Genomic DNA, 26,506 nt, shown 5'->3' on the forward strand with positions numbered 1-26,506 from the left:
ACTATGTAGACCCCCAAATGCTGGATAATAGATGGGAGTTACTATACACAGCTGGAGGTTGTTTGTTTGTTTAAGGTCATTTCCTGGTTGGATGTGGTTGGCGCATGCTTTTGGAAGATGGAGGCAGAGGAATAGAAAGTTCAAAGCCAGCCTTCCAGAAGGGAGTGGCTTACAGCTCTGAAAGTCCATCTTTCTCATTATCCCTTTGTTTGTATATTTGGCAATCGCCATCACCGCCACATGCCTAGCTACTATCTAGTTATTACCTGGAGACTACAACTGCCTCCAAACCAATCTCCCTGCTCCTACCCTTTCCTAAATTCACTCCCCAGAGTACTCTCTTTAGATATATGTAAATCTTGTCATTCTTTCTAAAAATTCACTCAATGGAGGGGTTGGGAGACAGCTCAGCAATTAAGAGAACTTTCTGTTCTTGCAGTGGACCAGTGTTCTGTTGTCAACATCCACATGGTGACTTAACCTTCTGAAACTCCAGTTCTAGGTGATCTGCTGCCTCTTGTGTCATTATTATTATTATTATTATTATTATTATTATTAATCTTTTATTTATTTCATTTTTTAAGACAAAGTCTCTCTTTGTAGCCCTAGCTGTTCTGAAACTTGCTATGTAGACCAGACTACCTTGAACTCACAGGGATCCTCCTGCCTCTGCCAAGTGACTACTGAGATTAAAGGAGCTGGAGTGTGCCAGGTAGTGGTGACGCAGGCCTTTTACCCCAGCACTAGGGAAGCAGAAGCAGTTGGATCTCTGACTTAGAGGCTAGACTGGTTCTCAGAGTGAGTTCCGGGATGGCCAGGGCTATACAGAGAAACCCTTGGGGACAGGTGGAAGGCTGGAGCAAGAGCATGTCACCATGCCCAGTTCCAATACCTCTTCTGACCTAATCTGGCTCTTGCGTGCACACACACACACACACACACACACACGTAAATAAATAAATATTAAGAGTAAAATAAAAATCATTCAATGGCACTTTTTTCTTTTCCTCTGTTGCTGTGGATTGAACTCAAGAGCCTCACACAGGTGCTGGTGCCGTTGAGCTACACCTAAGTGTCTCTCTCGACTACTGACGTACCTGCCTCATCCCTCAACTGTCCCCAGAATACACGTGCATGTTCTACCCCCACTAAAGCACCTTTCTTTCTGTTCTCAACGCTTGAGTGCTCTAACCCATTCACCCCACCCACCTTCCTCTACCCAGCTAAGAAATTCATCCTTTGTGGCTCTTCTAGGAAGCCTGACCTGACTGCCCCACCCACGCTGAGTCAGGCCATCTCCGGAGCTCATGGTTCCCTGTACTTTCCTTTCAAGGTTCTTCTCATAGGCTGAAGCTTTATTTGTGTACTTATGGACTGAGTATCAATTTCCCTGCTGCCCTGTTAAGTATAGAGGTGTGTAGATTTTGAATTTAAAAAAAAAAAAAAAAAGTTCATCCACTGGCCCACAAGAGTTTCCTGAATACCTGTGGGTGTCCTGCGATTAACCCAGGGATACGCTGGCGACAAGACAGATAGGGACACTGCGCTCATCTCAGTTAATTTCTGGAAGGAGGAAGCAGGGCAATAAAGACATAAAGCACTAGTTGTTTAGAAGGTAATGAAGCAGGGTAATGTAAAAGGCTGGGTCCAATCTCAAGTGAGATCAGGGCGACTTTCTGAGCATGTGGCTGTTAAATAATGAGTCAGTCAGGAGAGAACCATGCTATAAGCAAAAGAAGAGCGAGAGCAAAGGCCTTTGCTGACTGCCCCTTTGGAACTTAGTCATTGATTTGAAGCAGGATTACATTTGTTTTGATTTTGTCTTGTTTTGTTTTTTGTTTTTTTGAGACAAGATCTTGTTTCATGGGCCAGGGTGGCATGAACTTCATGACCTCCTTATCTCTTTTCCCAAGCACTGGAATTACAAGAATGAACCACCATGCTGGGTTTTTGTTTTGTTTTTTGTTTTTTTGGTTTTGTTTTGTTTTGTTTTGAGACAGGATCTGCTTATGTAGCCCTGGATGGCCAGGAATTCACTGTGGAGAGTAAGATGGTCCCAAACTTGCAATAACACTCTTGCCTCTTGTCTTTCTGGTGCTGGAATTGCAGGCTCATGCACCAGGCAAAAGAAACAGTGTTGGCAATACTGACACTTGGAGCTAGAAAGTCTTTGCTGTTGTGGGTGGTAAAGTATATTTAACACTATCTTGAGATCTACTGATGTTAGTAGATTAGATGCCGGTAGCCCCTTTGCCACACCTCAGTATGACACAATGCTGGGAGTGGTGGCTCAGGCCATTAGCCTTTAATCTTGGGAGGCGGAGGCACTAGCTGTGGTACATTCCAACTATCTATTCATTTGAGTCTTGTTTTTTTTGTTGTTGTTGTTAATGTTTTCATTTTATGAGTGTGGGCATTTGATTTGGCCTTGAATGTATGTGTGTGCACAACATGCAGGCAGTATCCTTAGAGGCCAGAAGAGGATGTCAGATCCCTGGGACTGGAATTACAGTTGTGAGTCACATGTTAGTTCTGGGATTCAAATCCAGATCCTCGAGGTGGTGGCGCACGCCTTTAATCCCAGCACTTGGGAGGCAGAGGCAGGCAGATTTCTGAGTTCCAGGACAGCCAGGGCTACACAGAGAAACCCTGTTTCAAAAAACCAAAACCAAACCAAAATAAAACAAACAAACAAACAAAAAACCCCACAAATCCAGATTCTCCAGAAGCGCACAGATGCTCTTAAAGCCCCTGTCCCAGTCATTTCTCCAGACCCCTCCTCCTGCTTTTCAAAAAACTTCCAATGAGGGAACATTCCAGCTACGTGTCCATTTGAATTCTTGGGTCCTTGCATTCCCCTGTTTACTAGATACAGACAGACATTCACAGTGGTGTTAACTGGTAACACTAAAGCAGTAGTTTTTAATTGGGATCAATTTTGAATGTCTTCCCCAGGACATTTGGCAATGTCTGGAGACTTTCTTTTTTATTTTTTTCAGGGTTTTTTTTTTTTTTTTTTTTTTTTTTTTTTTTTTTTTTTTTTTGGGAGACAGGGTTTTTCTATGTATCCCTGGCTGTCCTGTAATCCACCCTCTAAACCAGGCCTCAGACTTTGCCTGCCTCTGCCTCTAAGTGCTGGGGTTAAAGGTGTGTGCCACAAGCAACTCTATTTATTTGTTTGTTTGTTTGTTTAGACTATGTAGCCCTAGCTGCTCTGGAATCTGCAGTGTAGACCAGGCTGGCCTTGAACTCACAGAGATCTTCCTTGGCTGTATTCCCAGCTTCTCTATTGGTTTTTCTAAAGTTTTTAGTTTGTTGGGTTTGTTTGTTTGTTTGTTTGTTTGTGGGGTTTTTTGCTTTGTTTTTTGTTTGTGTTTGTTTGTTTCTTTGTTTTTTACCTTCTCTCTGTCCCTAAAACATATGATGCAGCATGCTTCGTCCCATTCAAGTGCCTCTCTGTGTTCTCTTGGATTTTCTAATCCATTTTTCCCACTTACTTTCCTGTCTCCAACTAACAGACTTCAGAGGCTTAGGGTCACCAGTAAGCATCATTGTGGGTTTTTTTTTTTCTCTCTCTCTAGTAGATTTGAAGCAAATCACTCAATGCAAGAACACAAGAACTCAGAGCTGGAGAGGTGGCTCAGTGGTTCAGAGCACATAGGGGCTCACAGAGACTGGGCAAACACAAAACCTGCATAAGCCTGTACTATGTCCTCTGCTTATACATTGTAGTTGTGTAGCTTGGAGGTTTTCTGGGACTCCCAATCATGGGACTGGGGGTGTCTCTGGCCCTTTTGCCTGCTCTTAGGACCCTTTTCCTCCTATTAGGTTGCCTCACCAGCCAGTCTTTTTGTCTTTTTTTTTTTTTTTTTTTCAGAGCTGAGGACCGAACCCAGGGCCTTGCACTTGCTAGGCAAGTGCTCTACCACTGAGCTAAATCCCCAACCCCTCCTCACCAGTCTTAATATAATGTTTGTGCCCAGTCTTACTGCACCTTGTTATGACAAGTTTGGTTGATGTTCCTGGAAGGCCTGCTCTTTTCTGAAGGAAAAGGAGCAGAAGGGGTTTGGAGGAGGGGAACTAAGAGGAGTGGAGGGAGAGGAGGCTGCTGACAGGAGGTATTGTATGAAAGAAGAATAAATTAAAAAGAGGAGAATAAAAAACTCACAAGGCAGTGACACATGCCATGCTTGTCTCATGCCCAAAGAGGTCAGAAGAGGGCATCAGATCCTCTGGAGCCAGAATTACCCATATTTGTGAGCCACCATGTGGGTGTTAGGAACCAAACCCAGGTTCTCTGCAAGAACAGCAGGTGCTCTTAACTGCTGGAGCACTATGGTTTTTGAGGCAAGACCATTTTGGGTTTTTTGGTTTTTTGAGACAGGGTTTCTCTGTGTAGCCTTGGTTGTCCTGAAACTTGCTCTGTAGACCAGGCTGGGCTAGAACTCACAGATATCTGCCTATTCTACCACTTGAATGTAGGGTTAAGACCCCTGAAAGATGGAGTCTTACTAGTTGGTCCAGACAAGCCTGGAACTCACAGCCTCCCAAATGCTGGAATTATAGGCACATACCAACACACCCATTAAAACTGGCCTCTAACTCACTTTGTAGCCAAAAATGGCCTTGAATTTCTTATCCTCCTGCATCTACCTGCTCAGTGCTGACATTTCAGAGTAGGGCACCACATTCAGCTTTATGTGGTACTGGGAGATCAAACCCAGAGTGTCAGGAATGATGTATGATAACTCTACCAACTGTACTATACACCAGCCCCTGTGTGTGTGTGTGCTGGTTAATTTGTAGGGTTTGTTCATTTGACTGAGTGAAGAGTGATTGGGTGTTTTTCCCTAGCTTGACATAACTAGAGTTATCTGGGAAGAGTGAATCTTAACTAAGGGGTTGTCTCCATCAGATTGCCCATAGGCAAATCTGTGAGGGGCATTTTCTCTATTGGTAATTGGTGTAGGAGGGCCCAGCCTACTGTGAACAGGACCACACCTAAGCATCAGGTCCTGGGTGCTATAAGAAAGCAAGCTGAGAGCTGGAGAGATGGCTCAGTGGTTAAGAGCACTGACTGCTCTTTCAGAGGTCCCGAGTTCAAGTCCCAGCAACCACATGGTGGCTCATAACCATCTGATGCCCTCTTCTGGTGTGTCTGAAGACATCTACAGTGTACTCAAATAAATCAGAAAGAAAGAAAGAAAAAGAAAGAAAGAAAGAAAGAAAGAAAGAAATGTTCTTAGCAACTTTACCTGTATGTTTTGTTTTGTTTTTCAAGACAGGGTTTCTCTGTGTAGCCCTGGCTGTCCTAGAACTCACTCTGTAGACCAGGCTGGCCTTGAACTCAGAAATCTGCCTGCCTCTGCCTCCCAAGTGCTGGGATTAAAGGTGTGCACCACCACTGCCCGGCTGCAACTTTACCTATAATAAGTCAAACAAGTAACTTGGAAGAACAAACTGTGTTATATTCCTGTATTAGAATACTATTTGTGGGCCAGCAAAATGCTTTAGTGGGTACAGGTGCAGCCATTAAGCCTAATAACCTGAGTTTGAGCCCCAGTTGATAAAACTAACCCACACAAGTTGTCCTCTGACCTCCACTCTATGGTAGGTTCATGTGTATATGAAGAAACATGGAAATAATAAATAAATGTAGAAGAATATACCACACAGTGTTAAGAAGGAATTAAGTCAACCAGGCATGGTAACAGATGTCTGTAACCTTGCATTTGGGAAGTAGGACAGGATATCAGAAATTCAAGATTAGACTCAGCTACATAGCAAACTTAAGGCCAGGCCAGCCTGCAAACAGAAAAAAATTTGTGTGTGTGTGTGTGTGTGTGTGTGTGTGTGTGTACATACATACACACACACAAAGGGGGAGAGAGAGAGAGAGAGAGAGAGAGAGAGAGAGAGAGAGAGAGAGAGTCAGGCGGTAGAATGGTGACACATATCTTTAAATCTCAGCACCCTGGAGGCAGAGGCAGGTAAATCTCTGAGTTCAAGGCCAGCCTGGACTACAGAGTGAGTTCCAGGACAGCCAAGACTACACAGATAAATATTGTCTCAAAGAAAAAGAAAGAGGACTGGAGAGATGGCTCAGCTGTTAAGAGCACTGACTGCTCTGCCAGAGGTCCTGAGTTCAATTCCCAGCAACCACATGGTGGCTCACAACCATCTGTAATGGAATCTGACACCCTCTTCTGGTGGGTCTAAAGACAGCTACAGTGTACTCATATAAATAAATAATATGTTTTTTTAGAAAAAGAAAGGAAGGAAGAAAGAAGGAGGGCTGTTCTTGCCATGTCCCCAGCAACAGCATTAAATGGGCTCACATCTGTCTGTAACCCCAGTTTCAGAGGACCTGATGCCTTCTTCTGGTCTCTTCTGGAACTAGGTTCACATGGGCTGCACTTACATACATGCACACAAAATGCTTATAAACATAAAATATAGTTTTATATAGATAAGGATAGAAGGAAACTTTGAGGGTGATAGACATGTCCGTTGCCTTGATTATGTGGCGTATAATTATGTCAAAACATCAAACTGTTCATGTATGTGATGGATTCGGTGCCAATTGCATCCTAGTAAGTCTACTCTGCAAAACAAATGGCCCTTGCCATTGGATCCATCCGCTCTGAACAGTCATCACTCACCTTCCTTAGGGCCCAGGATGCAGCTCTCTCAGTATCTCTCTTCTCATTTTACCAACAAGGTAAATAAAGCGCAAAGAGCTGAGGTCACGTTCCAAAGGGCACCAAGTTAGTAAGAAGAGCAGCTGGGCCTGCTGGAGCAGTTGTCCACCCACTGAGCCACCAGTGGGTGATGCTGAAGGGACAGGACAGTGGTGACAGAGCCATCCCGCACTGCTGACAGACCGCCCGGGGTGGCCTTTCTGGAGAAAGCTGGCAGTACAGTGTGGAGTGACACGAGGCAGAGCACCCTGTGACTCAGCCATTCTGCTTCTCCAGGTAGATATAAATATAGACGGAGTCACAGTCATGACACCGGCAAGTGTCCCAAAGAAACTGAGCACAAAATAGTCATTGTCACCTTATCATTTGCTGGGGTTGGAAGTTAGGAGGGACACAGGAGGGACACAGGAGGGACACAGGGGACACTAATGGATCATAAGCAGGTACAGTAAGATGGTCCTGCCTGCCTCTGCCTCCCGCGTGCTCCACTGTGTTCTGAGGCAAGGTCTTGCTCTCACTATGTTAGTATATAGAGCTAGGCTGGCCTCGAGTTGTCTGCATAGCTCATGAACTCCTGATCCTATCCCCACATCCTGAACGTTAGGATTATGGGTGTATGGCCCATGCCTGGTTTATGTGGTTGATGCTGGGGATGGATTAGGGATTCCTCCATGCTACCCAGTGACCTGCCATGACCACATGCTCAACCTGGACATACACTTTAAAAAAAAAAAAGAAGAAGCAGGGCTGGTCGACGGACTCAGTAGATAGAGCAATGGCTATGTAAACATGACAACATGGATCCCACTGTAGGAGAGAACCAACAGCAACAGTTGTCTGCTGACTTTTACACGTATGCACGCACACACCACCACAACCACCACCACCACCAATAATGTATTAAAAATAAAATAATAAAAACAAACCATAGATCAATGAAGACACAAATCAAGAATTGTGCTATGGCCAGGGATGGTGGCGCACATCTTTAATCCCAACACTTAGGAAACAGAGGCAGGCAGATCTCTGAGTTTGAGGCCAGCCTGGTCTGTAGAGTGAGTTCCAGGACAGCCAGGGCTACAAAGAGAAAGCCTGTCTCAATAAAAATAAATAAATAAATTGTGTTATGATGTGTGTGGTGCTCACATTTGTAATCCCAGTACTCTGGAGGCTGAGACAGGAGGACTGCTTTAAATTGCCCAAGCTAGCCTGGGCAACAGAGTGATACTCTCTTAAAATGTACACTATTAGTTCAATACTCTGCACGTGACTCCAACACACAAATCAAACACAAGAGAGGACTGAGGGGAGGAGGGATCATTTCTAGAGTGGATGCCTCCACCTCCCACCCAGGAGCTGGAAATGAAGTGAAGCTATGTAATGGGTGGGAGGTGGAGGCAGGTCTGCAGCACATCCTGGGTTTCTCCTGCAGTCCAGTCTCTTGCCCCCTTACCTAGTTACCCAGGTCTAGTGGAGGAATGTCTGCAAAGATTAGCTTCCCGAGATAAGGAGCAGATTGGGAAAAGTTACAATAGGCTCCAAGATAAGCCAGCCAAGGATCTCAGTAAAAGATCAACACACACACACACACACCAGAGCTCCAGTGCAAGCTCCCTGTTTCGTGTGTCTCCCTTTCCTTTGTTTTCCATTCTTTATTAGTCATCCCCCTTCTCCAAATACCCTCTTTCCTCTTTTCACCTTCTGGACCCTCTGTCTCCAGCACACACACACACACACACACACACACACACACACACACACACAAGTCAGAGTTTCATGTAGCCCAGGCTGGCCTTGTACTGGCTATATAGCCTAGAATGACCTTCAATTTCTTGCTCTGGGATTATAGACCTGTACTACCACACCCATAGTTTACAGCGCTGGAGATCCAGCCCAGAACTTCATGTGTGCTAGGCCGGCACACTGCTCTATTTGTGTGTGTGCGTGTGCGTGTGCGTGTGCGTGTGCGTGTGCGTGTGCGTGTGCGTGTGTGTGTGTGTGTGTATGTTGGAGTGCAAGGGCAGTAACATGGCCAAAGATCTTTTCTGACATCTTGTGGGACAAAGGAGTTTAACCCCTGTTGTCAGGCCGGCTCATAAGCACCATTCTGCCCTCTGAGCTAGCTCACCATTTTATTTATTTATTTATTTATGTATTTATTTATTTATTGTAATTTATTTATTATAATGTATTCGTTTACTTTGTGTGTGCATGTCAGGAGACAACTTTGTGACAGTCGGTTCTCTCCTTCCACGGCATAGGTCCTTGGGACCAAAGTCAGGTGATTATGATTGGTGGCAAGAACATCCCTTAGAAGCCATTTTGCTAGCCCTCGTTTTTTTCTCTTTTGAGTTTCCAGGACAGGGTTTCTCTGTGCAGCCCTGGTTGTGCTTGAACTCTCTGTATAGACCAGGCTGGCCTCAAACTCAGAGATCACCTGTCTCTGCTTTCGAAGTGCTAGGATTTAAGGTGTGTGACATGGACCACCTGACTTTTATTTTATTTTATTTTATTTTTCGACAGAGTCTCACTGTGTAGCCTTTGTTGGCTTGAAACTGGATGTGTAGACCAGGCTGGCCTCCTAGAAATCCACATGCCTCTGTATCCCCAGTGTTGGAACTAAAAATGAGTACCATCATACTCAGCCTCTGCATTCTTTAAACTATCTTTCTGATTCCACTTTCTATGCATTTAAACACCTAGGCTTGGAGAGCTAGAGGTGGCTTAGCACTTAAGAGCGCTTACTGCTCTTCCAGAGGACCCAAGTTCACTTCCCAGTCCCCACACATCAAGCAACCCACAACTGCTTGTAACTCCAGCTCTAGGGGATGTGGCGCCCCCTTCTGGTCTCTGCTGGCACTAGCTTCCCTGCCTCTCATCTCCACTCTCCACCTACACACACTAAAATAAAATAAAAACCACCTAGGATACCTGACAAACCTCCAGATGAGAGCAGAATAAACCATGGCAGGACAGAAACGAGGGACCTAGGGCGCTGGCATCCAGCCCCGTACCCATCTACTACAATACTTTCACCTCCGCCAAGCCTGCACCCTCCTTCAGTTCTCTTTTGCCTCTCAGTGCCCTTCCTTGTTCTTCCCTCCGTGCCATTGTCTTTTGATGGTATCCCAGCATCCCCATGTCTCTTTGCCTTCCCTCTCAGTCCCCCTCCCTCTCATCAATCTCTTCACTTACTTTCTAGTTATAAATGATTATTGCCCCATATACAATGTCCACCATAAGCAGCCGGCAGATGCTCATTCATTCACTCAACAAATAGTGAGTATACCCTGCTCTAAGTCGGATGCGTGAATAAGATGCCCATCTGCCCCTGAGATAGAATTAGAGAGAGAAGAAATGACAAGGAATGGACTGAAACAGAGAACATTTGCTGTCTGCAAGAAAGGCCAAGAAGTCTTCTCCAAGGAGAAGTCTTGCTTTTCTTAAATTGTATTTTGTTAATCAGCCTTTTTATTGTTTTCTTTCTTTTATTTCTGTCATTTTTTCCCCTTCTTTATAATTGAAGGTCCCTTACTGGTCCTCCTTCTGTGAGTGGCCAAGATCAAGGGAAGGGGAGGTCACCTAGCTGACGCAGGGACGGTCATTTCCACATTTCATTTCCACACAGAATTTAACAGACAAACATGCAGTCACTATTGTGGTTAGAAGTGGCAGCATGGGATGGGGAGGGATGAGGAGTAGGGGTGTTATTTAAAAACATACAGGTTGCCCCCAAACTGGATGCTTGGGACGGGACTTGGTCTGCTTCAACCCAAGAGGAATCAGAAAATCAAAAGCAACTTGGGAAGGTCAGAACCCTCAAGGATGGAGGGAAGAGAACGTGCAGGGGGTGGGAGGGAGGGCACTTGGCAACTGGGGTGAAGGGATTGTCATACCCCCACCACTGGGATCCCTCCCTCAACCCCACTCCCACCACCTCTCTGGTCTGGCAGGAAAAGGGCGGCCTACAACACCCAAAAGCAGGTCCAAGGCTGTTAGATGCTCCAGGCAGGGGGCTGGAGGCAGCTCACAAAGGCTTTCCCTCCAGGAAGATGACAGTGCTGCCACCTAACTTTTCTGCCAGGGTTCAGGGGCCCTTGACCTCCTTGTGGTAGTTAGCTTGTAATTCATGTTTTTTCTTGATGGCATCCTTGGAGCTGGCATAGAATATTTTGCTCTTAAGGAGTGCACTCTCAGGTGCCTAGAAGATGAACAGCAGGTTGGTCCTCCTCCTGCTCTCCTTGGTTACATCCAAGAGAGTGTAGCAGCAGGCAGTCCTTGTCTGGTAGCATCCTGACAAAAGTGGAGTAGGACTTATCCTCAGTCTGCCCCACATCTGCTACCAAGATCTCCTGGCCCTCCTCTGGGATGATGTTCTTGTTTTCATTCAGACAGAAGAGCACCGCCTTCTTATGTTTCTTTACTTCTGCTGGCCTTGAGGATTTGCAAATTTTCATGTCATTGAACACCTTGATGACACCATCAAAGACCACCACACCAGAGGCCATGTTTCCAGAAACAAAAGGGAAACAGAGCACTACAGAACTGAGCCACTGCAGCTGCTGCCAGGATCCGGGGTCAGAAGAGGGTGTCAGATCACCTGAAACTGGAGTTACACTTGGTTGTGAGCCACCATGTAGATGCTGGGAATATAACCTGGGTCCTCTGCAACAAATGTCTTTAACCAGTGAGCTATCTCTCCAGCCCTGAGAGCCTTGCTTTGGAGGATAAATAGGATTTCTCTGGTGTTCCAGACTGCAGGGACAGGCAAAGGCACCAAGTGAAATCCCAGGCCTCATAAGGCTGAAGCCAAAATATCACAAGTTCATGGCCAGACTAGCTGACATAGTAAGTTCTAGGCCAGGAGGAGGAGGAAGAGGGAAAGAGGGGCAGGAAGGATAAAAAAGGGAAGAGAGAAAGAAAGAAGAGGATGGAGAGGAAGAGGAGAAGGAGGTAGAGGCAAGAAAGGAGACAGTTAAGGGGAGTATTTGGCTAAGAGAACCTGACCACAGGACAACAAAAAGACATTGACTTTAGGCAGGAATTAACTTTAGATCTAAAGTCCCAACACTCAGAAGTCTGGATAGGACAGCAAGTTCGAGGCCAATCTGTACTATATAGTGACTTCTGAGTCAGCTTCAGGTACAGCAAGACTGTCTCAAAAACAAAACAAAAATGATGTGTTTTAAAATTGTAATCTACCCTCCTGTTTTTGTTGTGTTTTGGCTTGGGTGTTTTGTTGAAGCCCTGGTTGTCCTGGAGCTCACTGTGTAGACAAGTTGGTGCTGGGGTTAAAGATGTCACTCCCCACCCTTGGGCATTCTTCTCTCTTTTTATTTTTAATTTAATTTTATTATTTTTATGTGAATAAGCATTTTGCCTGTATATATGTCTGTGTACCACATGTGTATCTGGGGCCAGTGGAAACCAGAACAGGGTGTTGGATCTCCTGGAACTGAAGTTAAAGATGGTTGTAGCTTCCATGTGTGTGCTGGGAATTAAATCTGAGTCTGGAAGAGCAGTCAGTGCTTTTAACTGCTGAGCCACCTTTGTTGCCCCTCCACCCTCCTCTCCAGGGAAGAGGAGAAGCAGGAAAAGCAGTCATGTCAGGATAGTCTGGACTAAAGTGGTGGTGGTACAAATGAAGAAAACCATTGTGCAAGAGAGGTCAAAGCACCAACGTTGAGAAGACACCATGAAGGTGACTGGTTAGCTTGCTGGGAAAAGGAACTTAGAAGGAGGTCCATGATTGTATATATTCGTCATATGTGCCATTCTGGGGGCAGCTAGACTCATGGGGTCTGGCACTCCAGAGAGGCTTGGGTTGCAGGTTAATGAGCTCTCGGGAAGTGTTAATTGAAGAGAGCCACCCCAGAAGGTAGCTACTCTGGTTCAATACAAGAAGGTTCCTCGCTCTCCCTCTAGGTGGCGCAAGAAGCCTTGCACTTCTTTTGCGCTTTTTCTGAATTGAGCGCTCTCCACATTCTCTGCCAGCTCTTTCCCTGGACGTGCTTAGGTCGTGCCCTCTCAGCTGGAGACCCAAAACAAGAGCTGACTCTGGAAAGCTTGTGGCCCATGCGGCCAGCACATGCCTGGAAGCTCAGGGACTTCAGGGAGGGCGGCGTGGCCGGCGTGAGCACCTGTCCCTTGGGTCCCCTCCAGGAACCAATGTAGAGAATGTGTGGAGGGGATGGGCCAGTAGGCAGCGTACCGCCCAGAGAGAGACGCGTGGAAAGAAAAGACGACTAGGCATGGTCCCCAGACACACTGGGAACGGAAGTTACTGGTCCCTTGGGTCATCTTGTTAGGAGCATGTCGCGGACCCTTTAAGGCTCCATCTCCCTTGCCCTCCCCCGCCTGGGACAGACTGGGACACCCGGGACCTGACATTTGGCGGAGCCTAACGTGAGAGCTAAAAATAGCTACTCCGGGTTACTTCGGGGCATTGTTTCTGTCACACACACACCCGCGGGCTCTGTGTCACCCTGCTGGAGTTACTCCGTACCCTGGCAAGTACACCTAGCTCATACCCTCCTTTTCGACCTCTCAGGGGGACTAACTCCACTCAACTCTTTAAGAAGTTTCGAAGTCCAGGATTTTGGATGGCGGGAAGAGCCTTTTGTTCCAAGGACCCTACTTTGAAAACTTAGAAGCAGGCGGGAACCTTAGGGGCGTGTCTCCCCAGCCAGCACTAGGGCTAGGGTGGGGGCGTGGCCTTTTGGGGTGTGCGGGCTCCTGACCAATGGGTGTTGTGAAGGGCGTGGCCCACGGCGGGGCGGGAGTGAGGAGGTGCCTTCAGCTTTCCGCATCTTTCCCCCTACAAGCCGGTCTCTTTAGATCCCGGAGAGCCTTGGTGCTCTCCGGTTCCTTGGGTTGTGGCAGTGAGTCCCACCAGGCCCGCCCTTTGCACACCGCTCCGGAGGCCGGGATCTCCTGCTCTCCAGGCCGGGACCCTATACCCTATTCATTTTTTTTTCTTATTGCAGCGCCTGAGTCTTCTCTTCTTTTAAAACAAGATGCCGTCGGGTTTCCAGCAGATCGGCTCTGAAGTAAGGTTCAGCATTCGGGGACGAATTGGGGAATCTGGTCCAGTTTTTCTTGGGCTGGGTTTGTGGTTGGGGTCAGCTAGGAGGCGGTTCTTGCGCAGGCGCAGGGGTTGGAGATGGGGGGCTGGCTATTTATATTCAGCCTAGACAACCCGTGACTGTCAAATTCCAATCCCGCCAAGAGACAGAGTGGGTCCGAGAGACTCTTTACGTACCCAGGCTGAGAGGCTGGATTCTCAGGAATCTAGAACTTGTCTCCTATCCTACTGTGCGCTGCATCGGGTGACACTGCCCACGACTCTATTTGAGAAGGCAGATCCGGAGTCACGACTCTATTTGGGAAGGCAGATCCCAAGTCTCACCTTCCCGGAGCTGTTCAGATTTACAGTGCTTCTAGGACCCGAACACTTGGAGGGGCCCCACCCCCACTCCTGGCAGTCCTCCAGGAGGCTGAACTTTCTCTTGGCCTTGCTGTGGGTGGAGGGGCAGAGGGGAGTGTCAGCCCCCACCCCACCCCCCAGCTCAGGTTTCTGCTTGGAGACAGACTGTGCCGCCAGCAGCAGCCACCACTGCCACTGCCCCTAACACCACTCACAATCCCTCCTCTTCCCTTGAGCATGGCTCTCTCTCCCTGCTAAAATCCCCGGTCACATCCCCGAGTACTTGGTCCCAGTTTAGGAGCTGAGGGGAGGTTAGGCCTAGACTTAAAAAGCTACCCCAAAGCAATGACCCAGATGCCCTTTCTGAAGTAGCATCTCTTGGGCCTGTTGAGGGCCTGCTGGAGCAAGCTGAGAGAACTTCCAGAAGGAAGAGATGAGGGCTAGAGCCGACGATGTTACACTACACTTATTAGTTTATAAAAGCAGGCACTCTCTGGGAGACTGTTATAGTTGATTTGGCTTTTTGCAAGTTTTCACAGACTGACAGGTAGCCGAGGGAGGTAATATCACCTGGCAGGAGAGGAAATCCAGGTTCAGTTTAGAGTGGGGAAGTGACTTACTCAAGGTCACACAAGACTGAGTCTATCTCAAGGTCACAATGGAATTTTGAGGTCCAGATCCCCAGACTTTTGCCTGTAGTATAGACGCAGACATCAGGGTTTTTTTCCTACATACCCAGGTTCCTGTGGAGTTATGTTTACAGTGAGATCTTTGTACAATTCCTAATATGGCCCACTTTCTTTCACCCAGTATGTTGGATGGAGCCCAGCATCTTCATGCTCCAGCTGGGCCTGGGCCCCTGAAGGAAGTCAAACATGATTCTACGTGTCTTCCTTTGTTTCTGTCTGTCCTGTCCAGGATGGGGAACCCCCTCGGCAGCGGGTGACTGGGACGCTGGTCCTGGCTGTGTTCTCAGCTGTGCTTGGCTCCCTTCAATTTGGCTATAACATTGGGGTCATCAACGCCCCACAGAAAGTGAGTGACCTGCAGCTGTCAGGGTGGGAATATGTCAGGCTGGGGAAAGAGAAAGGTCTCTAGAGTCACTGCCATGTTGCTCCTCCCCATCCCCCAGGTGATTGAACAAAGCTACAATTCCACGTGGCTGGGTAGGCAGGGTCCTGGGGGACCGGACTCCATCCCACAAGGCACCCTCACTACACTCTGGGCTCTCTCCGTGGCCATCTTCTCTGTGGGCGGCATGGTTTCGTCCTTTCTCGTTGGCATAATTTCTCAGTGGTTGGGAAGGTACGGAACTGGAGGGCAGAATGGGGAGGAGTAGGAGGGAGGGCCGCATGGGTGTGGTGACCAGCCCTCCTCTCTGTGTGCCTACCAGGAAAAGGGCTATGTTGGCCAACAATGTCCTGGCCGTGCTGGGGGGCGCCCTCATGGGCCTAGCCAACGCCGCAGCCTCCTACGAGATACTCATTCTCGGACGGTTCCTCATTGGCGCCTACTCAGGTACCCACAGGTGCTATGGCTCTACTCTGTGCCTCTGCTCTCCTTAATCATGGATGGGCTTCTATATGGGAATATGCAACTATCCTCAGCTCTCTTCTTCTTTCTGCCCAGGGCTAACATCGGGGTTGGTGCCCATGTATGTGGGAGAAATTGCCCCCACTCATCTTCGGGGTGCCTTGGGAACACTCAACCAATTGGCCATCGTCACCGGCATCCTGGTTGCCCAGGTAAACAGACCTCGCCTTGTGGGGAGCTAGAAGTAGGAGTTGGAGTGGACATCCATATTTGGGCAGGAAGGAGATCAAAGTCACTTTTCCTCTTTCCTGTCGTTTCCTACAGGTGTTGGGCTTGGAGTCTATGCTGGGCACAGCTACCCTGTGGCCACTGCTTCTGGCTCTCACAGTGCTCCCTGCTGTCCTGCAGCTGGTTCTGTTACCCTTCTGTCCTGAGAGTCCTAGATACCTCTACATCATCCGGAACCTGGAGGGGCCTGCCCGAAAGAGTGAGCCCTCACCTTGTATCTAGCCCAGGCCCATACCTTCACCCCATCTTGCTAGTAACGGGGCCTCCTCTCAGGTTCCATAAAGCCTGACATTCCCCGCCCCCAGGTCTAAAGCGCCTGACAGGCTGGGCTGATGTGTCTGACGCACTGGCAGAGCTGAAGGATGAGAAACGGAAGTTGGAGAGAGAGCGTCCGATGTCCTTGCTCCAGCTCCTGGGCAGCCGCACCCACCGGCAACCTCTGATCATTGCAGTGGTGCTGCAGCTGAGCCAGCAGCTCTCGGGCATCAATGCTGTATGTATGGAGACCCAGGCCCCAGTTTGGGGAAGCAGAGAAGGGAACAAACCACCTTCTCCATTAGCATTCAGGCACAGTCCAGTTTGGTGCAGTTGGAATAGAGGAGCAGACATCATTAGCCTCTCCTGCTCCCTCACTTCTAGGTTTTCTACTATTCAACAAGCATCTTTGAGTCAGCTGGGGTGGGACAGCCAGCCTACGCCACCATAGGAGCTGGTGTGGTCAACACGGTCTTCACGTTGGTCTCGGTAACTGCTTGCCTGTGGACACACCACTGGTGTCGTAGCCCTGGGTGCCCTGGGGCCCTACTCTTGTTTGTTGCCAACTGACCACTGTCCCTCCCTCTCCCCACAGGTGCTCTTAGTAGAACGAGCTGGGCGACGGACACTCCATCTGCTGGGCCTGGCAGGCATGTGTGGCTGTGCCATCTTGATGACTGTGGCTCTGCTGCTGCTGGTGAGAACTCATGTTTTGAGAACACAGCAGTCTTACCCATGGGGATAACCCCAAGAGGCTCTGTGGCTGACTGGGCCAGGACCATGGTGCTGTAGTCTATGGTCTATGTTTCTGAGGTACCCTGGCCACACTGGGGCCTAGCATAATAGAATAGTTCCTATGAAACCTCAGGAGCAACGAATAATTCCCAAAAGCACAGCTTTCGAGAGCCAGCGGATTAAGAAACTAGAATATTCTACCCTGAAACCTCCTGAGGTAGCCAACAAAATGGCAGCACTCAGAAATGCTCCAGGGCAGCTCAACACTTGGGAGGCTGAGGTGAAGACTTGAAAGTTCAAGGCCAGCCTGAGCAACATGTGACACCCTGTCTAAAAGGACAGTGAACAGAGGAGGTTTCAGGCCTGCTTTAGCCTAGAATGGCAGCCTCTACCCAATAAGCCCTGGAAAAGATTCTGGGCCAAAGGCAAGGGGAGGTTTAGAGAGGCCAGAACCACATTTTCTGCACTTCCTTCCTGGTCTCTAGGAACGGGTTCCAGCCATGAGCTATGTCTCCATCGTGGCCATATTTGGCTTTGTGGCCTTCTTTGAGATTGGCCCCGGCCCCATCCCCTGGTTCATTGTGGCTGAGCTCTTCAGCCAGGGACCCCGCCCAGCAGCCATGGCTGTAGCTGGTTTCTCCAACTGGACCTGTAACTTCATCGTTGGCATGGGTTTCCAGTATGTTGCGGTAGGTTCCTTGCCCTTTGCCCAGTTTCCCACACTAGTAGCCAGAGGGGAGGCAAAGCACCCCTAGTTCTCTCGATATCTGGTCAGACTCCCAACCCTGCAAGATAAGTCTGGCAGAGCCACTTCACCAGAATCAAAGGAAAGTCAGGCAGAAATAGATGGGTGGAAGTAGGTGGTTCAGCAGCTTAGATGTCTTTGAAAAAATAAACCAGTAGTATAACGTAAACTTTCTATTAGTGCTATAAATGGTTTAGGAATCTGCCCCAGGTGTACACTTCTCGGGAGTTTCAATGTCAGCTTTCACCTCTGGCCGTCACCACTGCCTCTTAAGGGAACAACACCTGTTCTTCACATACCCTAGTTCCCTTAGTCTTTGGCTCTGGCTTCCCACCCCGTCAACATTTCTTTCTCCAACTGTCCCAGGATGCTATGGGTCCCTACGTCTTCCTTCTATTTGCTGCCCTCCTGCTTGGCTTCTTCATCTTCACCTTCCTAAAAGTGCCTGAAACCAGAGGCCGGACGTTTGACCAGATCTCAGCAGCCTTCCGACGGACACCTTCCCTCTTAGAGCAGGAGGTGAAACCCAGTACAGAACTTGAATACTTAGGGCCAGATGAGAATGACTGAGGGGCAAAGTGGTGGGAGAGCCGCCCTCTCCACCCAGACTCCCTCCTTTCCTCTGCAGCACTTTAGCCTTCTCTTCCCAGTTACCTCCAGGATGAAGGAACTGGGAAGCTGAAGGGAGGGGTTGCGTGCCCCTCACTCCCCTCGTGTGATTCTTTTGGATTATTTGTGTTGTGGCTGTGGCCACCTAGATGGGCTTTTCTCCCGTCCTGCCTTCCTCCTGCCCCCATCCAGACTCAACTCTAGAATACTTCCCTTCCCTTTAAGGAGGGGGGGGTGGGGTGTCTGCAGGAGGGCGGGGCCACCTGGAATTCAGTGGGATGAACAGCAGGGGTGTGTGAGTGAGTGCTCTTCTCCCACAGGCTGGCACTCACTGAACTCTTGCCACATAGACTCTGGGTGAAGGGGGTTGTCTTGACCCCTCCAGGGCAAAGGATACAACCTCCCAAAATTTAGTCTTGCCTCCCTGCAGGCTCCACCCTCCAGGGGAAAGGAACACAACAGCACATACCTGACAGGGCAAGGACGGTAGAGTGCATCAGTCTCCATGTGGGGCCCTAGCCTGTTCCCAGGGCTGCCAAGTGTGGGCACCAACACTTTCTTGTTCCCCTCCAGGAAATGCGCTAAACCTGAAAGCTTCTGACCAACTGAGGGCAGGAGGGGATTTGAAAGGCTGCCCATAAACACTGGTTGGGAGGGAGCCTTTGGTATTTTTGTATGTTTTGAAGAACGGGAAAGGAGCAGAATCCCAGGGGCTGCTGTATTAAATGTGTACATAGAGACCCATCCATAACGTCACTGAGGATGAGTGTCCTGTTGTGGAGGAACTGGAGGGTGTGCTACCTGGGCTCAGGGTCCCATCCATAATGTCACTGTATGAGGATGAGTGTCCTGTTGTGGAGTAACTGGAGGGTGTGCTACCTGGGCTCAGGGTCCCATCCATAATGTCACTGTATGAGGATGAGTGTCCTGTTGTGGAGGAACTGGAGGGTGTGCTACCTGGGCTCAGGGCTCAGACTCCTCTAGATTCTGTCACTTATTCACATCCACTTCCCTTTCCCTCCTTCAAAAACTCCTGTCTCACTACACAACCCAGGCTGGCCTTGAACTTGTAGCAAACCTCTTGCCTCAGCCTTCCAGAGAGGCATTGCCTTACAGGCCTGAACCCAAATGTCCCACTTTTTAAAACAATCTGTTTTCTTGAGACAGTATGTGGCCCAGAATGACTTAGAATTAGAAATCCTCCTGTCTCAGCTTCCTGAGTGCTGGCACATCTGGCCTTCTACTTTGATTTTTACCTACTGCTTAAATATACAGTAAATGGTTTGTAAACTATATTCACAAATGCCCAGGCACTGCCGAGACCTCACTCTCAGTTATGGATCCAGTTACTTTTGGTGACAAGGGTTCTCACAACTAGCTACCTAGGGATCCTGGAGCAGAGAAGCACTAGCACTTCCTGCCCACTGTTGGGTCTCAGCCCCACCGGTGGGTGAGTCTTCATCTTCAAACAGAGGAGCCAGAGACCAGGACAACAAGAAAGCCTGCTTTTGTTTTTACTGGAGGCTCAGGTGGCACATGACAGTTCATAAAATGGCTTCAGAGGTGTTGGGGGGAAGGTCGAAGGGAAACAAAAAATAAATGGGTGGGGAAGAAAAACAATCAGGAGGAGGTGTGAGCTGGCTGGTTCCTTCTCAGCCTGACGTAGGGGAGGGAGGTGATGCCTCTGAACAACTAGGATGGATCCCTTCCTTCAGCCCGTGCTAGGGGAGAGGGAAAAAAGAGAAAAAAGCCAAAGGCTGTTGCTTTGGCCCTCCTGAGTCTCAAGGGAAAAGCCGATGTTTTGATGTCATGAATTATGGGAAAGGGGGGAGGGGATGCTGGGTAGAGTCAGTTGGAAACTGGCAGATACCTACGAGAGAGAGACCAATCATAAAGGGTCACTTAGCAGAATCCAATCCCTGGTCTTTTTGGTCACCTTCCCTGAGAAGCAGCACTCACCAGATGGTAGCTCTGGGTGTCCTCTGAGTTGGAATCACTCCAGTATGGTGGTGGGGGGGTCCCCACTGTTGATAGGTGCTGAGGTCTGAAGAGCATTAGTGAATTAACACTTACTTGTTTACAACCTCCTATGTCAACCTTTTCCTAACTTTTCACTTCCTGTCCCTTCCCCAATTCCCACCCCAAAGCTGGGGATGGGGCATGCAAAGGCAGCCTGGGCTTGCTTGCCTGTGCAGGGGGTTCCTGGGAAGGATGCCTGCCAGGGGTGGCCAGCAGGATGGGGACAAGGAAAGCAGAGGTGTCAAAAGGACAAAAAGTACAACTCATCTTTCTCACGCCAAGACCCTCACCTCTGCGGCTATAGGCTGCCGGGGGCCAGGGGGCTGCTGCCGACGCCGCTGGAAGTAGGGACGGTTTCGTGGACGCTGGGGCTCAGGCCGGGAGCCATCAGTGGGGCCTTGGCTGGGCTTGGTCTCTCCATCCCCACCTTCTGTGGTAGGCTGTTGGGGTGGCCTGGGGCGGAAAGGCCTAAGCAAAGAAAAACAGGATCAAGGAACTGGGCAGCAGACTCCCTTCCCAGGATTCCGTTTTGTCCCCATCTGTTGCAATCTCTAGAACTTTTGTCATTTCACACAGGCCCAACACTGGACCCTGAAGGGGAAGATGAAGCAGTCTCACCTTCGGTACCTGGGCCGGAATCTGGGTGGGGGTACCCGTTCATCTCCCTGCTGCTGGTCCCCCTCCAATGGAGCTGTCTCCTTGGGTTCTACCCCATCGGAGCCCTGGGAATATACAAAGGCCTAGGTGGGCTGGGGAGCTCCCAGTGTGCTTGGTGCTTCCTGGATCTTAGTTCTACTTCCTGTGAGGAACGAACTCACAACTTCCCAACTTCTTTCCATAATGTGGAGAACTAGCTCCCTGGCTGCAACTCTTGTCTTACCTCTATGGGCTGTTGCTGGTTAGGGGGCCGAGGGCCTCGCACAAACCGCCTTCGATAGAAGAAGGGTGGTGGGCGGCGGCGTCTAGGTCGCTGCCCTGAGTCCTCTGCCCGCTCCCCTTCACTGCCAGGTTCTGTCCCACCTGAGGGAGCCTCTGCCACCATGGGTGGTGGGGCAGCCGGGCGAGGCCGAGGAATGAATCTACGGAACCTACGTCGATTGGGGGCATAGCGGCTGCCCTTCACTGGCACCCCCCCAGGCCCAGTTACATTAGCAGCTTCTGCACCCTGGGGAGGCAGAGAGGGAGCAATCAGAATTTTCCCTGACAACAAACACACAGCACTTACAAACCTGCCAGATCACTGGTTTTCCCCTTCTTCAGGCCCAAGTCCTCTACCCTATTACTCCTCAAAACCACTCCTCCTTTCTCCCCTCCCCCGAGGGGCAGCAGAAGGAGTTTGTACCCATCTGAGAAGAAACAACTTGTCCTTAGAAATAACTGCCACATTCCCCCCAGAGTGTAAAGACAGGACAGGATGAGATAGAGAGAGCCACTGTCCCTCCTTCATTCCAGAGGACTGACTGAGGGTCCTGTTAGGGCTGGGGTCCCGTGTAGAAAACAGACATGGAAGTGCTTGGTGAACTAAAGAGAAGAAACCCACATGTTACTGGCTGGTGACAGGGATGGGTTCCTTAGGACATGTCCTAGGGCAGCTCTAGCGTTCGACAACATCCAGGTGAGAGAGTACAAGCCCCATTTCTACCACAGCCAGTGGCAGAGCTGGTCCCAGGAGGGCCAAAGCTTTGGCTGACCTCCAGGCCACCCTCCCACAGTCCTGGCCAACTCCACCCCACAGCAGCTCCCAAACCTTCTCTCCTTCCACGACATCAAACTCCACAGTCTCCCCATCTCCAACACTTCGCAGAAACTTCCTGGGGTTGTTTCTTTTAATAGCTGTCTGGTTGGGGGGAAAAGTCATGAGAAAGGTGAGGGCAGCAAAGCCAGGATCCCTTGAACCAGCTTCAGCCTCCACCCAACTCCATTCTTGGTGACATTTTATTGGAGTCTAGGGATGGAGGGCAGAGCAAGAAAGTGGTCAAAGTAGTGGGGGAGGGGGAGGGCCTGGAGCACAGCTCCACAGTGCCACAAGAGAGGAATAGATTAGTGGGGAAGTCATGAGCTAGAGGTCTGAAGGAGCCACTATTCCCAAGATGTCCTCCCCTTCCCCTGTACCCTTCAAGGACTTCAAAACATGGAGGCAGTAGGAACGCAAGAGCAAAGCAAAGGCGGAACCGTCTGGAGTCGTGAGGTGGGCAAACGCACTGTGCTTCTTACCTCGGTCCCACTGAGCACTTCCACCACAGCAGTGGTTCTCAGAATAGCCAGCATCAGAATCACCTGGGAGCAGGTTAAAACAGAGTGCCCGGCCCCAGCCCTGGCTCATTAATTCAGCGGCTTGGGGCGGGGCCTGAGAATTCAGGTGATGCTGCTGCTGGTCCACAGAACACACTCTGAGACTCACTGCACCCAAGTGTCTCTGGCCTTTCCCTCAGAAAACTGCCTGATTCCTTCCAGTGGTGTTAACAGGTCCCAGGAGGTGGTGAGCATGCCATGCCCTGAGGGCAACAGACCTCAGACAGCTTTTTAGCAACTCAATGAAAGTTGGGCTAATGGTGGTTCATACAGGCACCTGAGGCATGGGAGGCCAACTATGGGCAGGCTGTTGTGAAGAGCCAGAGAAATATATTGTGTGCAGCTAGGGGTTATGGCAAAGGCTTCCAAAGACAGGACAGGTGCCTCCCCTCAGAAAGCCAACCTAGCTCTTACCTGGTGAACAAAGACATCCTCCTTGGTGTCATTCCTGCAGAACAGGATGGGTTGTTAAGGGAGTGATGGGTAAGGCACTCAGTTCCACTGAGGCCTCCCTAGGTGCCCATTCCCAAGACAGGCCCAGCCTCTCCACTGTTCCAGTTCCTGGGGGTATGATGGGACCCTGGGAGCAAGAGCAAGCCGCCAGGGCCCCAGATGCTGGTACAAAGAGAAGCACACTGCAAATCCACAGTGAGAGACTTGGAACTTCCTAAGAGAAAGGTAGGTGGCGGCAAAGGCACCTTGAAGGAGCCAGGACAGCTTCACCTTCTACCTCAGAGGCACCTCAGAACCTGTTGCAGCCAGGCAACCTGTTGTCCCTGGCCAATATTCCCTTCTCCCTTCGCCCCTGTTGGGGTTGGAAAATTCCACAGGCTCCTTCCTTCTACGCTCAAGGAGGGAGAGAGCAGGGCCAGAGCCAGGGGTATACAACTGCGAGAAGAGAACACGACATTAGGAGCAGTCTCCAAACAGCCACAAAGCCCTAGCCTCCCTCAGCCTGGAGAACCACAAGCTTTGCAGCTTGTGGACTGAACAAGGGTGAAAGGATATTCTCTCAGTCCTTTACCACCTTTGCCTATGACTCCAGGCCAGGAGACAGGATTCCTTGCAGGAAGCTGCCTTCCCCAAATCACATGTCCTAGTTTTAAAGTATTTGGGTCTGCACAAAGGTCAGCCTGTGAAGAGGGAACTGAGGTTCCCAGGAGGGCTTGGCTGGGCAGGGTGCCTGAGTTGGGGAAGGCCAGAATAGGGGGGACCCGGCTCTACTAGGTCAGAATCTGCCACAGTCTCTCCCAGAGCTTGGAAGAGGTGGGGCTGCAACTGAAGAAAAGCACCAGTTCAGTCCTACCGTTTGGGGATGGGTGGTGGGTGGTTCAAATGAGCCACAGCTCTTTAAGGGACAGAAGTTGTGAAGGTGCCAGGAGTGTTGCCCTTAACCAGGAAGTCAGTGAGGACTCCAACCAGGAGCCCTGAACATTCTACCCTAAAGGCACACAGCATGCTAAAAATAATGCAGCAACTCCAGAAGGTGAGACAGAGGAGCTGGGAAGGTCAGGGTCAGGTTTGCCAAGTTCCTGGATCATTAATCCTCTGCTGCCCTTGAAGATGTGGGTGCAAGCTTCTTCTTGCCAGTAAGCATACATTTGTGCTGTGGCTAAACCCTTTCAACCAGCCTCAGCTGGATATCACAACCATGTGCCTCAGCAGGGGTAGAGATGAAATAAGGTGTCCAATCCCACAGGTCAGTTCGGAAAAGACACCCGTTCCTCCCCCTCCCTGGGTTCCTCGGATACCTGTTGATGAATCCGTAACCATTCCGGACGTTGAACCATTTGACAGTGCCCAGGACTTGGATTGCTGCCAGGCAGAGATGCAGTGGGGATAGTAAGATGGGGGAAGAGACGGAGTTGGGCTGAGTTTTGAGAGAAAACTAAGCTAAAAATCTAACCTGCCTCCCTAGTAAGCTGTGAGTCAACCAGATATCACTGGAAATGTCAAAGTACTCTTACCCTAGTTCTAAGTGGAAAAACTCACACAGGGGTTTCAGGCTCTCAAACCCACGTGCCTCACATCCTAGGAAGCTCAGGTCTTTCACCTAGAACCCGGTACTCACCTGGTCCACCCTCAAGGTCAAAACTCAACAGCCGTTCTAGCCCTCCTAAATGTAAGGGTTCCCATTCACCTGCTTCCCAAGGTTTACCTAACAAGAACAGGAGTCAACTACACCAAGTAGCCCGCAATCAGAAGTGTGGCCAGACCCTGGGGTTTTATTTTCCTACCCAAAGCCTTAGCTGAACCTGCCTGCCCCGCCCTCCGGCTCCTGAAGGTGCGGCAAGGTTTCCCTCCAGCGGAATCCACTAATAGTTTGTTCGGCAGCTCCCGGACCAGTTAGTCCTTTGGGCCAGGCCTACCTTCGGCTTTCCAAACCCTGCTGCCCCTCCCCCAGCCCGCCGACCCTCAGAGCCGCCCTAGCGCGTGGCCCCCCCTCACCCAGCACCGGCTTGTCCGCCTGACTCCGGGCCGGGGGCGCGGGAGTCCCCGAGGCCGCCGTCGCCTGGTTGCCAGGGGTGCGAGGGCCGGGCGCTGAGGGGGTCCCAGCAGCGGGGCCAGAGGCGGCTCCGCCCCCGCCGCCCGCCCCGCCGCCTGCTTTCTGCGGCTCTCCCGCGGGCACCGGTACCACCACCGCTACCACCCCTGCCGCCGTCGCGGGCACCGTCGCCGCGGGGGCCGCTGTCGCCACCACTGCCGCCTCCGCCTCGCTCATCCCGCCGGGTCCAGTACCGGCCCCCGCCGCCACCGCCTCCTCCGCCGCTGCCACCACCACCACCCCGGCCCCTCCCCCTGGCTCGCGGACCGGCCACCCCGCTCGGTCCTCGTGCCCCGAGCCTCGCCCGCACGCCTGCCGCGGGCCCTGAGCCGAGGCCAATCGCAGTCGCCTGAAGCGGCGCGCTCAGGTCCCCCCTCCCGGCCGTCGGCCAATCGTAGCCGCGCAGCCCCCCAGGCCCGCACGCCAGCCCCGCCTCCTGGACTCCGTTCTAAAGCTGCGGCCCCCTCCCGCAACTCCGTAAGTACACCTGGGCCCCGCCTCCCGCCGTCACGTGATGCGCCCGGCCCAGCCCATTGGCTAGCGACTCATTTCCCCTCCCCCCTCCGCCCCTTTCCACCGGCCGCGGGAAATCAAACCGGCTGGTGGCGCCTCAACGGCCACCTGGCTTCTGCGCGCAAGGCGGGGCCGGGGCGAGCCTCCGAGGTTGCCCCTGGCGACCCGGGTGGGGGTAGCGGCCAGCAGCCGCGGTTCTGCAGCGAGGGGGGCCCGCTGGCCTCCACTCTTCAGACGGTCGGTGCCCGGACTCTACCCTCCACCCCCTACCGTCCTGGGTGCTTTCCCCGCACAGAACGTCCACGCAGACTCCAGGGCAGGCACAGTGGCTATCACAAGCAGAAGCCCCTCGTTTTTATGTTTTTAGGGTTTTTAAAAAAGGTCTCTGTAGCACAGCCTAGCCTCGAGCTCCTGGTCCTCATGCTTTCGCCTCCCCAGTGCAGACTTGCTGGGTTCGAAGTCAGCTTGGGTCATACAGTGAGTTCCAGGACAGTTTGGGCTACAGTGAGAGACAATGTCTCAAGAGATGAGAAGAAACAAAGCAAAGTTTACAGATCTAGAACAAAGCGCAGCTCTTTTTTTAGTTTTAATAAAATATCCATACATGTAGCCAACACCCTAAGATGCCTTCTTTAGGTTGTGTATGGTAGATAGCACCTATATTTCCAGCACTCTGAAAGCCAAGGCAGGAAGATTCACTAGTTTGAGGCCATGCAGAGCTCATGTGTTAAAAACAAGCAAACCAAAAGACGTTATTTTTGCTCCAGGAAAGTCTCTTTTAAGCCTCCTCTGGGTAACCTGGCCTCCTGATCTTCTTGCCACAGTTCTGGTGTCTCCCACCGAGT

General features: G+C 50.5%; 2 protein-coding genes and 1 pseudogene across 7 annotated transcripts; 1 reads left to right on the forward strand and 2 right to left on the reverse strand.

Moving 5' to 3' along the window:
- Positions 1-10,728: 10,728 nt before the first annotated feature.
- Positions 10,729-11,209, reverse strand: LOC117711949 (cofilin-1 pseudogene; annotated as a pseudogene).
- A 2,241-nt stretch (positions 11,210-13,450) lies between these two features.
- Positions 13,451-19,587, forward strand: Slc2a4 (solute carrier family 2 member 4). The gene is made up of 12 exons (XM_076936473.1): positions 13,451-13,490; positions 13,688-13,750; positions 15,046-15,162; positions 15,260-15,432; positions 15,521-15,645; positions 15,757-15,872; positions 15,985-16,147; positions 16,254-16,441; positions 16,588-16,692; positions 16,799-16,900; positions 17,424-17,627; positions 18,050-19,587. The coding sequence occupies exons 2-12, from the start codon at positions 13,718-13,720 to the stop codon at positions 18,251-18,253; spliced, it is 1,530 nt and encodes a 509-aa protein (XP_076792588.1). The 5' UTR covers positions 13,451-13,490; positions 13,688-13,717; the 3' UTR covers positions 18,254-19,587.
- Positions 19,588-19,782: 195 nt separating this feature from the next.
- Ybx2 (Y-box binding protein 2) lies at positions 19,783-25,384 on the reverse strand. 6 transcript variants are annotated; one of them, XM_076936475.1, is made up of 10 exons: positions 25,052-25,364; positions 24,355-24,418; positions 23,018-23,051; positions 22,526-22,588; positions 22,059-22,148; positions 21,192-21,476; positions 20,930-21,033; positions 20,602-20,779; positions 20,252-20,336; positions 19,783-20,013 (listed from the first exon to the last, which is right to left on the reverse strand). In XM_076936475.1, exons 1-9 carry the CDS (start codon positions 25,323-25,325, stop codon positions 20,286-20,288), a joined length of 1,143 nt encoding a protein of 380 aa, XP_076792590.1. In that variant the 5' UTR covers positions 25,326-25,364; the 3' UTR covers positions 19,783-20,013; positions 20,252-20,285. The 6 variants fall into 6 exon arrangements, with proteins under 6 accessions (XP_076792590.1, XP_076792589.1, XP_034362493.1 ...); XM_076936474.1 differs by having other exon boundaries at positions 19,783-20,162; positions 25,052-25,363; XM_034506602.2 differs by lacking the exon at positions 22,526-22,588 and having other exon boundaries at positions 19,783-20,162; positions 25,052-25,384.
- Positions 25,385-26,506: the final 1,122 nt, after the last annotated feature.

Source organism: Arvicanthis niloticus, chromosome 6, assembly GCF_011762505.2.
Source record: "Arvicanthis niloticus isolate mArvNil1 chromosome 6, mArvNil1.pat.X, whole genome shotgun sequence".
NCBI lineage: Eukaryota > Metazoa > Chordata > Mammalia > Rodentia > Muridae > Arvicanthis > Arvicanthis niloticus.

Bases quoted from the DNA above. Each gene is read 5' to 3' on its own strand.
- Ybx2 (XM_076936475.1), bottom strand. From the start codon at position 25,325: ATGAGCGAGGCGGAGGCGGCAGTGGTGGCGACAGCGGCCCCCGCGGCG. The intron at 21,034-21,191 runs GTAAGACAAGAG...GTATATTCCCAG, and splicing joins ACCAGCAACAGCCCATAGAG to GGCTCCGATGGGGTAGAACC. The intron at 20,337-20,601 runs GTGAGGGTCTTG...AATGCTCTTCAG, and splicing joins GGCAGCCTATAGCCGCAGAG to ACCTCAGCACCTATCAACAG.
- Slc2a4 (XM_076936473.1), top strand. From the start codon at position 13,718: ATGCCGTCGGGTTTCCAGCAGATCGGCTCTGAA. The intron at 15,433-15,520 runs GTACGGAACTGG...TGTGCCTACCAG, and splicing joins ATTTCTCAGTGGTTGGGAAG to GAAAAGGGCTATGTTGGCCA. The intron at 16,442-16,587 runs GTATGTATGGAG...CCTCACTTCTAG, and splicing joins AGCTCTCGGGCATCAATGCT to GTTTTCTACTATTCAACAAG.